This window comes from Wolffia australiana, chromosome 9, assembly GCF_029677425.1.
Source record: "Wolffia australiana isolate 7733 chromosome 9, ASM2967742v1".
NCBI lineage: Eukaryota > Viridiplantae > Streptophyta > Magnoliopsida > Alismatales > Araceae > Wolffia > Wolffia australiana.
Window position 1 is genome coordinate 8,414,947 of NC_135843.1, and position 14,766 is coordinate 8,429,712.

The 14,766-nt window shown below is 40.4% G+C and overlaps 2 protein-coding genes across 2 annotated transcripts; both read left to right on the plus strand.

Annotated features, from left to right (window-relative positions):
- The first annotated feature begins 5,623 nt into the window (after positions 1–5,623).
- On the plus strand, positions 5,624–8,699 carry LOC144707620 (thiosulfate sulfurtransferase 18-like). The gene is made up of 7 exons (XM_078580827.1): positions 5,624–5,761; positions 5,838–5,915; positions 6,595–6,672; positions 7,996–8,072; positions 8,161–8,231; positions 8,320–8,373; positions 8,465–8,699. The coding sequence occupies exons 1-7, from the start codon at positions 5,742–5,744 to the stop codon at positions 8,582–8,584; spliced, it is 498 nt and encodes a 165-aa protein (XP_078436953.1). The 5' UTR covers positions 5,624–5,741; the 3' UTR covers positions 8,585–8,699.
- A 1,584-nt stretch (positions 8,700–10,283) lies between these two features.
- On the plus strand, positions 10,284–12,581 carry LOC144708021 (pollen-specific leucine-rich repeat extensin-like protein 4). The gene has a single exon (XM_078581316.1). The coding sequence runs from the start codon at positions 10,294–10,296 to the stop codon at positions 12,328–12,330; it is 2,037 nt and encodes a 678-aa protein (XP_078437442.1). The 5' UTR covers positions 10,284–10,293; the 3' UTR covers positions 12,331–12,581.
- The last annotated feature ends 2,185 nt before the right edge of the window (positions 12,582–14,766 follow it).

A 14,766-nucleotide genomic window follows, 5' to 3' on the forward strand; every position in this document is an offset into this window, starting at 1 on the left:
ATTGTTCCTCAATGCACCATGCCAGGTTCACCCCACATGAATGGTGTTGCCGAGAGGCGAAATAGAACACTCCAAGATATGGTTAGAAGTATGCTTGCAGAATCACCTCTTCCAATGAACCTCGGGGGCGAAGCACTCAAGATGGCTGCCTATTTACTTAATCGAATTCCAACAAAGGCGACTAAGAAAACTCCATATGAGCTTTGGACAACTCGCAAACCAAGTTTGAAACATTTACACATTTGGGGTTGTCAAGCAGAAGCACGACCCTTATTGCGCGATGAACTTAAAGCTTGACTCCAGAACTGTCACTTGCTATTTTGTTGGATATTCTGAAATGTCTAGAGGTTTTAAATTTTACGACCCCACTACTAAAGCCATTTTTGAGACGGGAAATGCTCATTTCTTTGAGGATGTTGAGTTTGCAGGGGGAGATAAAGTTCATGACATTGTCTTTACAGAAGAATTAGAGGATGCCCCTTTAGTTATTGTTGATGACCAAGAAGATGAATTAATCACACTTGACCCACCAACAAAGGCACCACTAATTCAAGATAATGCTTCATGCTCCTCTATTCTAGTTAAATAAACATCACAACCTCAAATACAAGTGCCCTTAAAGAAGATCCACTAGAGAAAGAAAATCTGCAATTCCGGATGACTATATTGTTTTTCTCTAGGAACATGAGGCTGATTTTGAGATCATGGAAGATGATCCTCTTAATATAAAACAGGCCATGCAGAATTTTAACTCTCAAAGGTGGATAGAATTTGAACAAAGAAATAAAATCTATGGTTGACAATGACGTTTGGGATCTTGTCCCATTACCCGAAGGTAAGAAGCCCATTGGCTGCAAATGGATATTTAAAACCAAAAGGGATTCAAAGGGTAATATGGAAAGATATAAAGCTCGTCTTGTTGCCAAAGGTTTTACTCAACGAGAAGGCATATATTATAATGAGACTTTCTCTCCAATTTCATCGAAAGACTCCTTTAGAATTATAATGGCACTTGTAGCGCATTTTAATCTTGAACTACACCAGATGGATGTCAAGACTGCGTTTCTTAACGGAGACATTAATGAGACCATATATATGGTTCAACCAGAACACTTTGAGATCGGAGATCCAAAGTCAAAGAAGTCCATCTATGGTCTAAAGCAAGCTTCTCGTCAATGGTATCAAAAATTTCATCGAATTATTGTCGCGTTCGGTTTTGAGGCAAATTTAGCAGATGAATGTGTGTACCATAAGTTTAGTGGGAGTAAATGCATATTTCTCGTCCTATATGTCGATGACATATTACTTGCCACAAACGATACAAACCTACTTCATGACACGAAGAATCTCGGTGAAGCCTCAAATGTATTGGGCCTTCAGATATATCATAATCGCTCTCAAAATATCTTAGGTTTGTCTCAAAAGGGATATATTGAGAAAATCCTTAAACGATATGGCATGGAAGATTGTAAACCTCTAGACGCTCCTATTGCTAAAGGAGACAAGTTCAGTCTTGATCAGTGTCCGAACAAATTTCTAGAAATCCACTAAACTCTAAGAGAAGTCAAGCAGGATTAGTCTCAAAAATCAATAAAATTTATTAAATAGAGCTTAGGAAAATAAATGATAAATGTCTCATTTTATCCTTAAATGGTGAATATGCTAGTGCAAATCTAAAACCGACGACAAGCTCTTCACCTTGTTCTAGCGACAGCCCTTAATCTCGAATTCTCTCGGCCATTACCAGGTAAACCCATCCTTTGGAATCTCTTAGAGTTGTGTCACTAAAAATTACTGTGTAAACGTATTGTGTTTGACAAAAATTTTGAGAGTTTAACACAAATGTCAGGTTATACATGTAACCTAAGTCCTATTTTCAAATAAAACTCCAAGAAGATATGAGAAATCCACTCAACTCTAAGAGAAGTCAAGTTTTATTGATTTTTGAGACATTTATCATTTATTTTCCTAAGCTCTATTTAATAAACTTTATAGATTTTTGAGACCAATCCTACTTGACTTCTCTTAGAGTTGAGTGGATTTCTCATATCTTCTTGGAGTTTTATTTGAAAATAGGACTTAGGTTACATGTATAACCTGACATTTGTGTTAAACTCTCAGAATTTTTGTCAAACACAATACGTTTACACAGTAATTTTTAGTGACACAAAATAAAAAATGATATTCTTAGCTTTTAAAATGGATATCTCAGGTTGGCCTCGGTTCAAGGGGATGGTTAAGTTTTGTTGGATGCCTTTGTTTTACTAGTTTATGAGTAATATACTAAGATATTGATAATATATTTATTAAACTGTAGTTAAGAGGAATAGAATCTCTTCTTTCTCTTGTTCTTACCCAGATGCATTGGCAAAGTGGTGGATTGGAAAATTGAAAATCTTTTTCAGATTTCTCAATTCACAATCCACCACTTTGCCAATGCATCTGGGTAAGAACAAGAGAAAGAAGAGATTCTATTCCTCTTAACTACAGTTTAATAAATATATTATCAATATCTTAGTATATTACTCATAAACTAGTAAAACAAAGGCATCCAACAAAACTTAACCATCCCCTTGAACCGAGGCCAACCTGAGATATCCATTTTAAAAGCTAAGAATATCATTTTTTATTTTGTGTCACTAAAAATTACTGTGTAAACGTATTGTGTTTGACAAAAATTCTGAGAGTTTAACACAAATGTCAGGTTATACATGTTGATTTGAAAATTTAACTCTAAATCATGATATTAAGTAAATTTTATATGAAGTAGTCCTAAAAGTCAGTCGACGACACCATTCGATAACACATCATGGTATCCGAGTATCACCTCGGTACCGACAAGACGACGTCACCGACGACGTCTGCCATCATCTTGGTATTAGAGCATCGCCTCGATACTTGACCAGACTCATCAGCACCGCCGGGCTCCGCAGCTTCTTCCCCTTTCCCCCGGACAGGCCCTCTCTTCTCTTCCTCTTCTCCGACGCTTCTGCGCCCATCCTGCCAAACCCAATTCCAACAATAAGTCCAAACTCGACTGCGGCAGATTCTACCCTTTCTCTCTCTATGCTGTGGACGATCTACAGCTCTGATTGAGCTAAAATTTACAGCACTGATTTGTCTATCCCTCCTCTTTTCATCCATACCCTGTGATCTATAAATAGAGGCATGGATCACTGTGAAATTCATCCTGAACTTGCTTTTTATATCAAGGGATATGGATGAGGAGGGGGAAGTAAGAAAAATCTTCCCAGAAATTTTCAGCTCGATTGGCCTTCTAGATTGTCAAATATCTAGGTACTAAGATCATAAACATCAACACCCTAAAATGTAGAGACTAGTAAATTTACCTTGCCTTCCCTCATTTTAGATCCTTATATTTCAGCAGTATGAGGTGTTTTTCATTTTCAAGGAGGTTAACAAAGAGTAAACTCTTCAGAACACTTTAATGAACCAGGATGAAAAATCTAGATCCTAGGAAGCCTTGGCCAACCAGAATCAGTGAAAAAGAGAGGGAAAAATAGTATTACTACATATGATATAATCACTCAAACAATCCTTCAAGATATTCTTTATTGTTTCCTTGTCATTTCTTACTCATTTTCTCACTAGTTGGGGGCATCCACATCTGAATTCATGTACCCTCGTTCAAGAGAGATCTTATTTATGATAAGATTAGTATTCATGAAATATTTTTTAAGCATGGTATGAGCTGAAATACCAAATTACACACAGACCTCGCTCATCCATGCCTAAAATAAATTGCTACCAACATGATATATTCATCTTTTGGAAAAACCTTAAAACATAAAATACATGGAAATATGATCACAATTATCATCTCATAAGTTGGAATATAGTTTTTTAGAGAAGCACATAGCAATGCTATTATCTCAATCAAGTATAAAGGCTGAGTACTAGGCTATGATAGACATAGCTTGCAAGATGAATCATATATATTCTTCCGACCTTGGGTTTAACTGTAGAATCATTCATGCCCATGTACTTTAAGAACTAGGTGAAAGTCTTGCTTCTGACCGATATAAGCATACGAGGATCTTAATATGAGCTATCACTATGTTCATAATGAGGCCCACAAGAGGTCATTATTAATCCTCATGAGATCTCATCAGAATGGCTTGCAGAAATCTGCACAACACAATGAACATCATTAAGTATGATATCATGCATTAGTATGACGAATTTACACATAGTTTATCATATTTTCAAACAAGTCAATTACTGAAATAATGTAAGATATCTATTATTTTATACATATTCTCATTTCTTATTCATTAACTCGGAAATTAATTTTTTATGTTATAAATGAATACAAACAGAGATCTTGGAGTGGACCATGGAGCAGACTCTAAAAAATAGATCATTGGTATGCTAGTCGGGTGGGGGATTAGTGGTCAAAATGAGGGGGTCAATTAAACTGAAAAAGTGATTTTTAAGTTCTTGAATTGATCAAGTTGTCTTAGTTTGGACTGAGTTTATCCAGATTTTAGGCGACTGTGGATATGTGGCATGCAATAAATAAGGTAAATCCTCATGAGCATTCAAGAACACCTGATTTCAAGGTCGTTAACTCTTATCGAATGGACATATTCTTTTACCTATATAAGAATGGTTCATTTGGACAGTGAGACAAAACAACATAATTCCAGACAGCAAGTTCAGGCTCGTTGGAAAGCTAAGATCCAGATTCTGCTCCTAAGCATAAGCTTGAACATATTTTATCCATAGTGGAAGGAGGAAATGCTGCATGAATCATGTGATCTTCAGCTCAATTTTAATTGTGTAAATCCATAAATATGGCACACGTAGGATATATCCCAAGGGGAACCTATTTACCCAGTGATTTCTAAGTCATTTATTATCAAATTGAGTAGGAATTTGGATATGAACCATCAACCTACAACTCAATCTTCATCAACTCAATCTGCATCCACACTCGAGCTTGAGGGGGAGTATGATCAAGTCATTATCCCATAAATATGCTCACCTTCTAAAACACATATTCTCTCCTATGTATCCTCCTTATTTATGAAAGTATTGATTTATTGAGGTTGATCTTATTTAAAGTTATCCAGGTCTATTTCTGAACCCCTTTTAAATTTCAATTATTGTCGAGTATCAGTGGAAATTGGATTTTAATACCTATGCTTTTCAGATTGAATATGTGGCCCGATTAAAGTAAACGTTGAACGTTCAAATGATAATTTTGTCCTCATAGAGGCGACCAAATACAGTGCACAAAAACCCAATTTGGTCATTTGGGCATGGGTGACAGCGCAACTAGCTTTTGGTGAATATCTTCATTTTCCTAAGTAAAACACAAATTTAACTTTTTTGTTCATTAGAAACAATGGAAATCAAGGTATTTGCCTAAGTTGTGTGGGTGATTAGGCTTGTTCTCAAATTACTCAGAAGCTGCTTGTGGGAATCTTCTGCTTGATATCAAACTTATTGCTGTTTTTTTATTTTTCCGGTCTAACATAATTTGATTACTCATGGCCCAGTCCACAAATTAAACTTTTCTTGAACATCCAAAATATCTCAACCCATGCGTTTGCCCACCGTTGACTTCATAATTCACAACCCTTCGGCAGCATTATCCACGCCATACCAGAGTCCAAGCTTCTTACCATAAACTGAGGGGAGAGCCAATAGCTGAATGTGTGTTAGAGAGAGAGAGAGCTAGAGAGAGAGAGAGATAGAGAGAGAGAAAAGGGTAAATGGCAGAGGTCGAGAATAAGTGAGTAACTCCACAGCAGAGGTTTGCCTTCTTGCTCAACGATGAGAAGGTTGATTGATGATCTTTTTCTCCACAGGGTAGAAGATATTGTATCCGTGAATGCAGACGAAGCTGCAAATCCACTCAATGCCGGCTCGCGCAGCGTGGATGTAAGGTAAAAATTCTCACCCTAATGTTCTTCTCTATCTCCTTACAACACTTGGGTTTCTCTCTCTTATGTCTTCTTCTTCTCCGCTCCATCTCTCTTACATAGCTTGGGTTTCTCTCTCTTATTTCTTATTCTTCTCTCTATCTCTCTAACATTTCATGGGATTGTCTCGCTTATGCCTTCTTCTCTCTATCTCTCTTACAACACTTGGGTTTCTTTCTCTCGTGTCTTCTTCTTCTCTCAATCTCTCTTACATAACTTGGGATTCTCTCTTTCGTCTTCTGCTCTCAATCTCTCTTACAGAACTTGGGTTTCTCTCTCTTACGTCATTTTCTTCTCTCTATATCGATTACATAACTTGGGTTCTTCTCTCTCCTGTCTTCTTCTTCTTCTCTATCTCTCTTGCATGATTCGGGTTTCTCTCTCTTATGTATTTTTCTGTCTATCTCTCTCGGACTCTCACATAGCTTGGGTTATCTTAAATTGAGGGGGAGCCAAGAGTTGAATGTGTGTGTGGTAGAGAGACATAGATGAATAGTTAAAGGGGTAGATTGAAAGATAAATCGGTGTATATAGAGAAGAAGGGTAAATGGCATAGGTTGAGAAGAAGTGAGTAACTCCATAACAGCTGCATGGCTTGTTGTTCGACAAGGAGAAGATCGATTAATAATCTTTTTCTGCACAGGGTAGAAGAGATTGTATCCGTCAATGCAGACGAAGCGGCGAATCTACTTCATTCCGGCTCGCGCTACTTGGACGTCCGGTAAATTCTCACCCTCGCATTCTCTTCTCTTGTCTACTTCTTCATTCTATCTCTCTTACATGACTTGGGTTTCTCTCTCTTATTTCTTCTCCTTCTCTCTACCTCTCTTACATAACTTGGGTTTCTCTCTCTTTCGTTCTCTTCTTCTCTGTACCTCTCTTACATAACTTGGGTTTCTCTCTCTTTCGTTCTCTTCTTCTCTCTACCTCTCTTACACAACTTGGGTTTCTCTCTCTTTCGTTCTCTTCTTCTCTCTACCTCTCTTACATAACTTGGGTTTCTCTCTCTTTCGTTCTCTTCTTCTCTCTACCTCTCTTACAGAACTTGGGTGTCTCTCTCTTTCGTTCTCTTCTTCTCTCTACCTCTCTTACAGAACTTGGGTGTCTCTCTCTTTCGTTCTCTTCTTCTCTCTACCTCTCTTACAGAACTTGGGTTTCTCTCTTTTGTTCTCTTCTTATCTCTACCTCTCTTACAGAACTTGGGTTTCTTTCTCTTATTTCTTCTCCTTCTCTCGATCTATCTTACACAACTTGGGTTTCTCTCTCTTCTGTCTTCTTCACTCCATCCCTTTTATATAACTTGGGTTTTTCTCTCTTATGTCTTTTTCTTCTCTCCATCTCTCCTGTACTTGGGTTTCTCTCTCTTATGTCTTTTCTTCTCTCTATCTCTCTTACATTACTTGGGTTTCTCTCTCTTGTGTCTTCTGTTGAGGAATTTGCTGACTCCTCAACATCTTCTTCTCCTCTTTATCTGTCTTACATTACTTGGGTTTCTCCCTCTTGTGTCTTTTGAGGAGTTTGCTCACTCCTCAACATCTTCTTCTTCTCTCTCTCTCTCTCTTACATAACTTGGGTTTCTCTCTCTTGTGTCCTCTTCTTCTTTTCTCTATCTGTGGAATCCTAACCTAGGTTAGGTTAGGAGGAAGGAGATCTGAAACCAGAGGGAGAAGAAGAACAAGAATCAGATACCTGAGAGGTTACACGAGAAGGGTCTTTGTACCCTAGGAGAGAGAAGATGGGTAAGGCTAATGGGCTAATAGAACAGGGCCCATTAGCCTATCTCACTAACACTATCTCTCTTACATAACTTGGGTTTCTCTCTCTTGTGTCCTCTTCTTCTTCTCTCTATCTCTCTTACATAACTTGGGTTTCTCTCTCTTGTGTCTTCTTCTTCTCTCTATCTCTCTCATACATAACTTGGGTTTCTCTCTCTTGTGTCTTCTTCTTCTCTCTATCTCTCCTACATAACTTGGGTTTCTCTCTCTTGTGTCTTCTTCTTCTCTCTGTCTATCTTACATAACTTGGGTCATCTTGGGACTGAAAGGATGGAAGAGGACTTCCTCAAGGGCCACGTCGAGGGAGCTCTGAACATCCCCTACTATTCTTCTGTCACTGCCGAAGGTTCCATCCTCACACTCAGTCTCTTTCTCTCTCTACCCCTCCCTTGTATCTCTCTCTCTCTAACATGGATCCAATAACATCGCCATAGAAAAGGTTAAGAATCCCGAGTTCCTAAACAAGGTTTCTGCGGTATTCGGCCATGACGATACCTTCATCGTGGTAAATAATATCCCACTCCCTGTGCATGATTCTATCTCTCTCTCTTACTGCTTCTCTCATGTATGTCTCTCTCCTCTGTATCTGAAAGGGTTGCATGACCGGGAACCGCTCACGCCTGGCGACGGCCGATATTCTCCACGCTGTAAACTTCACTTGCCCACTATTTACACCTCCTTAATGGTCCAATATGGGCTTATTGGGCTAATCAGGCCCAATAATAATCCACTTTGCAGGGCTTCTTGAACGTGAAGAACATGAAGAACGGGTACAAGTCCTGGGTGGAGAAGAAAGCCGCGGAGTCAACGTCAGCAGTTCGTGGCTCTGAATATGACCTAGCTCCACGTCAGCAATGATCTTTGTACAGTTTCCACCAATAAACACTTCCCTCGCTTACACGTGGCGCCACGTCACTGCACCTTCAGAAGTATTTTGCATTATTTTAATAACACATCATTGATGTTCTTTAGAGACGTGGTTTTGTTTTTCAGTAGCTTTTGAGGGTGTTGTTTACTAGATTTTTGCTTCTTACCGGTCAACAATTATTATTCGTCTAAAGTGAAAAATTATAATAAGATAAAATTTCTGCGAATATTCCTAGGTCAATATTATGTTTCTACGACTGGCAAATGCTTAACTCGCAAGATTTACGATTCTTGATCATACAAAATGAAAGATGTGAGAACGTTTAGAATAAAGTTCTACCAACAATCCAAATATTAGGCCACATTTATTAACTGAAAAATATTAGGCCACAGTTATTAATCATTTAAATGAGACAAGTAAAAAATATTAACTGAAAAATTCTACAAACAGCAGCCAACAATCGAAATACTACGCCGCACTTATTAATCATATAACGTGAGAGAAGTTAAAACAGTTAAAGTGTAACAGTTATTAGTCATATGACGGGAAGAAGTCAAAACAATTAAAGTACGCAAATGAATATGCCACGGACAACAATCTAAAAAATGGGTCTCGGTTCTTAATCCTACTCTATCCGGATATCTTGATATCCTTGTTCCTATTCTATATCGATATCTCGGTGTCCTTATTGAATATACTACAAATACGAATGTTTAGGATACACATTTAGAGGTAATCAATCGCCACCGTCGCACCAGACTTGTCGTAATCCACTAATCATCTCACATATCCTTAAACTTCATTATAAACATCGAACATGATTAATATCAATTAATTCAATCCAACAATAATTACACACGAAACCAGTACACGCACAGATACAAAAACACAAGCAAAATCATAAATATTATTGCAAGCACTGATACAAATTTAAATACACCAATCAATAAAACTATGCTCTTCTCTTTGGTTTTGCAGCGATCCATGCCATTAATCAGCATTTTGTCCTCACGTTGATTCTTTTTTTTCAATCTTCGAATTAGATTTGTCTAATTCACATAACTGAAATTATATGTCTTAGCGAAGGGTAGACCATACTGAAGTTTTGGCACAGGATTAATCAACATTTATTCCCCAGCGAAAGGTAGAGCAAACAGTATGTTTCTGTTATGCTCCTACGGATTTTATCAATGAATTCAAACGAGCAATAGTTTCACGTGAAACCAGTAAATGTACGAAAAACAAAAACAAAAACAAAAACACAAGAAGAAACATAAATATTTATACAAATACAAGATTACAAATTACACAAACCTACAATTTTTTGTCTTTCATTTGTCAGCGAATCCAGGGTATTAATGGTCTTAACCATAATTAATCAATATTTTAACATAAACTTCAAATTAGAACGCCCCAAACTCCCAAATTAAAAAAAAAAAATACACACACCAAACGCCAAGCAGCAACGTTCTGTTACGCTCCAACGGCGCCCGCCAGTTTCAAATTCTTCTCAAATCGGTTATTCATCGGACGGAGTGGGAGAGAGCAAAGAACAAGAATAGGGAGGCTAAGAATAGGCAACAGGGGGTGAATTTAGCAGGCCGGTGGTCTTATAACAGTCCGGCCATCTCCCTCTGCCCCGGCGTCCCACCGCTATTCCCACCCGCCACCGCCGTTACTCCCACCCGCCGCCGGGGCCATGGCGCCCCCAAATCTCCTCCTCTTCTTCCTCTTCCTTCTCGCCGGCGGCGCCGCCGCCGGCGGCGGCGGCGGCGATCTCCCGGACGACTTCGAGTTCGACGTGAGAGTTCACGTGAAGATCCGCAGCCCGCGGCTTCGGCGAGCGTACATCGCGCTGCAAGCTTGGAAATCGGCGATAATCTCCGATCCGTTCAATTTCACGGGGAACTGGATCGGCCCCGACGTCTGCGGCTACGCTGGCGTGTTCTGCGCGCCGGCGCTGGACGATCCGACGGCGGAGGCGGTGGCCGGGATCGATCTCAACGGCGCGGATCTCGCCGGGCACCTCCCGGCGGAGCTCGGCCTGCTGACCGACCTGGCCCTCTTCCACATCAACTCGAACCGCTTCTGCGGGGTGCTCCCCGCGTCGCTGTCCAAGCTCGTCCTCCTCCACGAGCTGGACGTGAGCAACAACCGTTTCGCCGGTCCGTTCCCGACGGTGACGTTGGGCCTGCCCCTGCTCCGTTTCCTGGACCTCCGTTTCAACGACTTCGAAGGCCCGCTGCCGGCCCAGCTCTTCGCCAAGCAGCTCGACGCCGTCTTCCTCAACGACAACCGCTTCTCCTCCGTTATTCCCGACACGCTCGGCAGCTCGCCCGCCTCGGTCATGGTCCTGGCCAACAACCGGCTCGCCGGCTGCGTGCCCCGGACCGTCGGCGCCATGGCCGGCTCGCTGGAGGAGCTCGTGCTAGCCAACAACGAGCTCGAGGGCTGCCTCCCGGCCGAGCTCGGCCGGCTGGCCCGGGCCCGGGTCCTGGACCTGTCCCGAAACGCCCTCGTGGGGCGGCTGCCCTGGAGCTTCCGGGGGCTGACTTCCGTGGAGGAGCTTGACTTGGGGGTCAATCGTTTGACCGGGTTGGTTGACTCCGGGGTCTGCGGGCTCCCGCGGCTGGGGAACTTGACCGTCGCGTTCAACTATTTCGACGGCGAGGATGCGGCCTGCCGGCGGAGGGGGGGGCTCGTGTTCGACGATCGGGGCAACTGCGTGGCTTCCCGGCCTGGTCAGCGGACGGGGGAAGAGTGCCGGAAGGTCGTCTCAAGTCCCGTTGACTGCAGCCGCTCCAACTGCGGCGGCGGCGGCGGCGGTGGTGGGTCAACTCCGGGGGTCAACCCCCGGTCGCCGCCGTCGCCGGTGACTGTTCACTGGCCGCCTCCGCCGCCGGCGGAGGGGAGTAGCCCCGTTTACCGGGTCCACTCGCCTCCTCCGCCGGTTACTACTGTGACTTCCTCGCCTCCGCCGCCGCCGCCGCCCGTCTATTCTCCTCCTCCGCCGCCGTCGCCGGCGGACCGTTCGCCTCCTCCGCCGCCGCCAGTCGTGCATTCTCCGCCGCCACCTCCACCGCCGCCGCCGGTCCTTTTTCCGCCGCCGCCGCCGCCGCATTCTCCGCCGCCACGTCGGGTGAGCTCTCCTCCGCCGCCGCCTCCGCCGGAGAGATCCCCGCCTCCGCCGCCACAGGTGGAACCGCCGCCGCCTGCCAGGTCAGCGCCGCCGGTGCCTTCGCCGGCGAGCTCTCCGATCCCGCCGCCGCCGGTGCACTCACCGCTGCCTTCTCCGGCGGGCTCTCCGCTTCCTGCGCCGGCGTACCCGCCGCAGGCTCCCCCGCCGGTCCAGTCGCCGCCGCCGGTCCCGTCGCCGGTCCAGCCGCCTTCTCCGCCGCCGGCACAATCTCCACTTCCATCGCCGCTACAGTCGCCGCCGGTCGCCCCGGTGCGATCCCCGCCGCCGCCGGTGCAGTCGCCGCCGGTCGCCCCGGTGCGATCTCCGCCGCCGCCGGTGCAGTCGCCGCCGGTCGCTCCGGTGCGGTTCCCGCCGGCGCCGGCGGCTCGTTCTCTGCCGCCTCCGCCCGCGCCAGCGGTGAAGTTGCCGCCTCCGCCGCCGGCGAGGTCGGGTCCTCCGCCGCTGGTGTCGGGTCCTCCGCCGCCGGCTTTCTCGATGCCGCCGGTGGAAGGGTTCTCGTACGCGTCGCCGCCGCCGCCGATCTACAGAGGGTACTGATCTGGTGAAGGCTTTGCTACTGAAATTTGTCTCTGCGGGCGTCTTCTACCGAAAACCAGAGCGATCGCCGGCGCCCAACCCAGCACAGATCGACTGACCACCCCGTAGCCTACGAGACGAACCACACAAAAAACAAAAAGAAAAAAAAAAGAAAAAAAAGAAGTAAAATGATATTATCCCTTGTGCAGATTTACTCTTCTCCCCGCTGCTTCTCTTATTTTAAAATAATCTCCTGCAATGCTTTAACTATTTGTCCCTTCGCCTATCTCTGTGTTTCCGTATTAATAACACGATGATAACAGTGAAACTGATAATAATAATTAAAATACAACATGATAAATAGAATGACGAAACCTAAAATGAAAAATGCAACTATGAAAATAAATGATATGGAAGCAAACTGAATCCTTCTCCTTCCTCCCCCCGCAACTTCTCTTATTGCAAAATAATATTGTGTAATGCAGGAGTCATTTCTCCTTTCACCTGTCTCTTTAATTCTGTTTCGTCGTGCTTGAAAAACGAAAATGAGAAAAAAATAGAGATAATATAAAAATCAATGCTTAAAATAAGAAAATACAAAACGAACAGATAGAAATAAATTTAGATAATATATATAAAAGTAAAAATAATAACATGTAAATAAAATAAAAGAATTAAGGTCACTGAAAAATAAAATAAAATAAGTGATAAGGTATGATAATAATAAATAATCGTAGATGAATAATTAAAATTATTTTGAAAGTTCAATGGGAATAAAAAGAAAATTTAACAACTGGTAATACTAATACTAAGAATAGAAAACAAAGCTAAGTGTGACAGAATAAAAATATAATAAAATTTTTAATTAAAAACGAAGAATGAAACTATGAAGATAAATGGTGTGGAAGTAAACTGAATACTTCGCCTGTCTCTTTATTTCTCCTCGATCCTAGGTCATGGAAACACATTGAACTGTCAGACAGATAACAAAAAATAAAACCTTTAATTTTAATGGAATTAGAAATAAAACAAATACTCGATGAAATTGAATTGAAATAAAACTAAAAGTAGTAAATAAAATCAAATAAAAATAAAAGCGAAGTGAAAACAAAACGTAAAAGAATATGGAAAATCAAACCAGGAAGATAAAATGAGATAGATTGAAAATAATGAAAATGAAAATAAAATAAACTAATAATATCAAACCAAGTCGAGAATAATGATAAAAATATTTGAAAAAACAATAAAAATAAAATTACGTAAAACTACACAGAAGAACAAAAAAAAAAGCATAGAAAAGAAAATTAAAGTAAAGGTACATAAAAAGATAAATTAGGAAAGAAAATATTTGACGAAATTAAATTAATAGAAATAATAGAAATGCCAAATAAAAGAAAAAATAGTATAGCACATTAAAGGTAAATTACGTGAAAAATGGAAAAATAAAAATTGAAAAATAACAATGAAATTTAGGACTGAAAAATCAGAATGAAAATTAAGAATTAAAAAATAAAAATGAAAAATATAAACGAACAATGAAAATGAAAATTCAAGTGAAAAATAGATGAAAACTAAACTATATGAAATTAAAATTAATTTGAGATGTGAATAAATTCTAAACAATTGAATAATGGTATTTCATAAAAATAAACATAAGTAAAAGAACAAAACAACCCAAAATAAAATAAATGAATTAATTTAAAAAATAAAGTAAAACTAACGATATAAACATAAGAATAAGAATAAAGATGCACAGTAAAAATAATAGAATTAAAATAAATTTAAAAGTACTGCAAAAAAATAAAGTAGCCGTACTAAAAAAATATTAAAACAAAAAAAAAAATTTGAATGAAAATAAAAAGTACACTAAAAGTAAATTTAAGAACAGAAAATAATAATGAAAAATAAGAATTAAAAAGTAAAAATATAAATGAACGATTAAAACAGAAAAGTGAAAAATGCAAATGGACAATTAAAATGAAAATTAAACTGACAAATATAAATGAAAAATATAAACTACAAATATAAATGAAAAAATATAAAAAGAAAAAGTATAAACTAAAAATCAGAATATAAAGTAAAATAAAAACCATGTATGAAGTAAGAAAATAAAAAATAAATAGAAATCGTAATAGATTTAAAAGTTAAATTACAAAGGTTGCATTAAAAAATAATAAAGTGACATGAAATAAAAGAATACTATTTAATTAAGAATGAAAAGAGTGAAAGACATTGGAAAAATAACATAAAAGAAGTTATAAAGTAGAATAAAATGAAATAAACATAATGAATTTGAAAAATCAATATAAATAAAATGAAAATACATTTAACCTAATAATTTTTTTAAAATAATAAAATAATAACGAAAGTGTCAATTAACAAGTAAAAGAAAATGCGCAAAGGTTATCAAAAGTCAAATATAAAATATGAAAAGACGCGAGGATTAGTTGTTCAGAG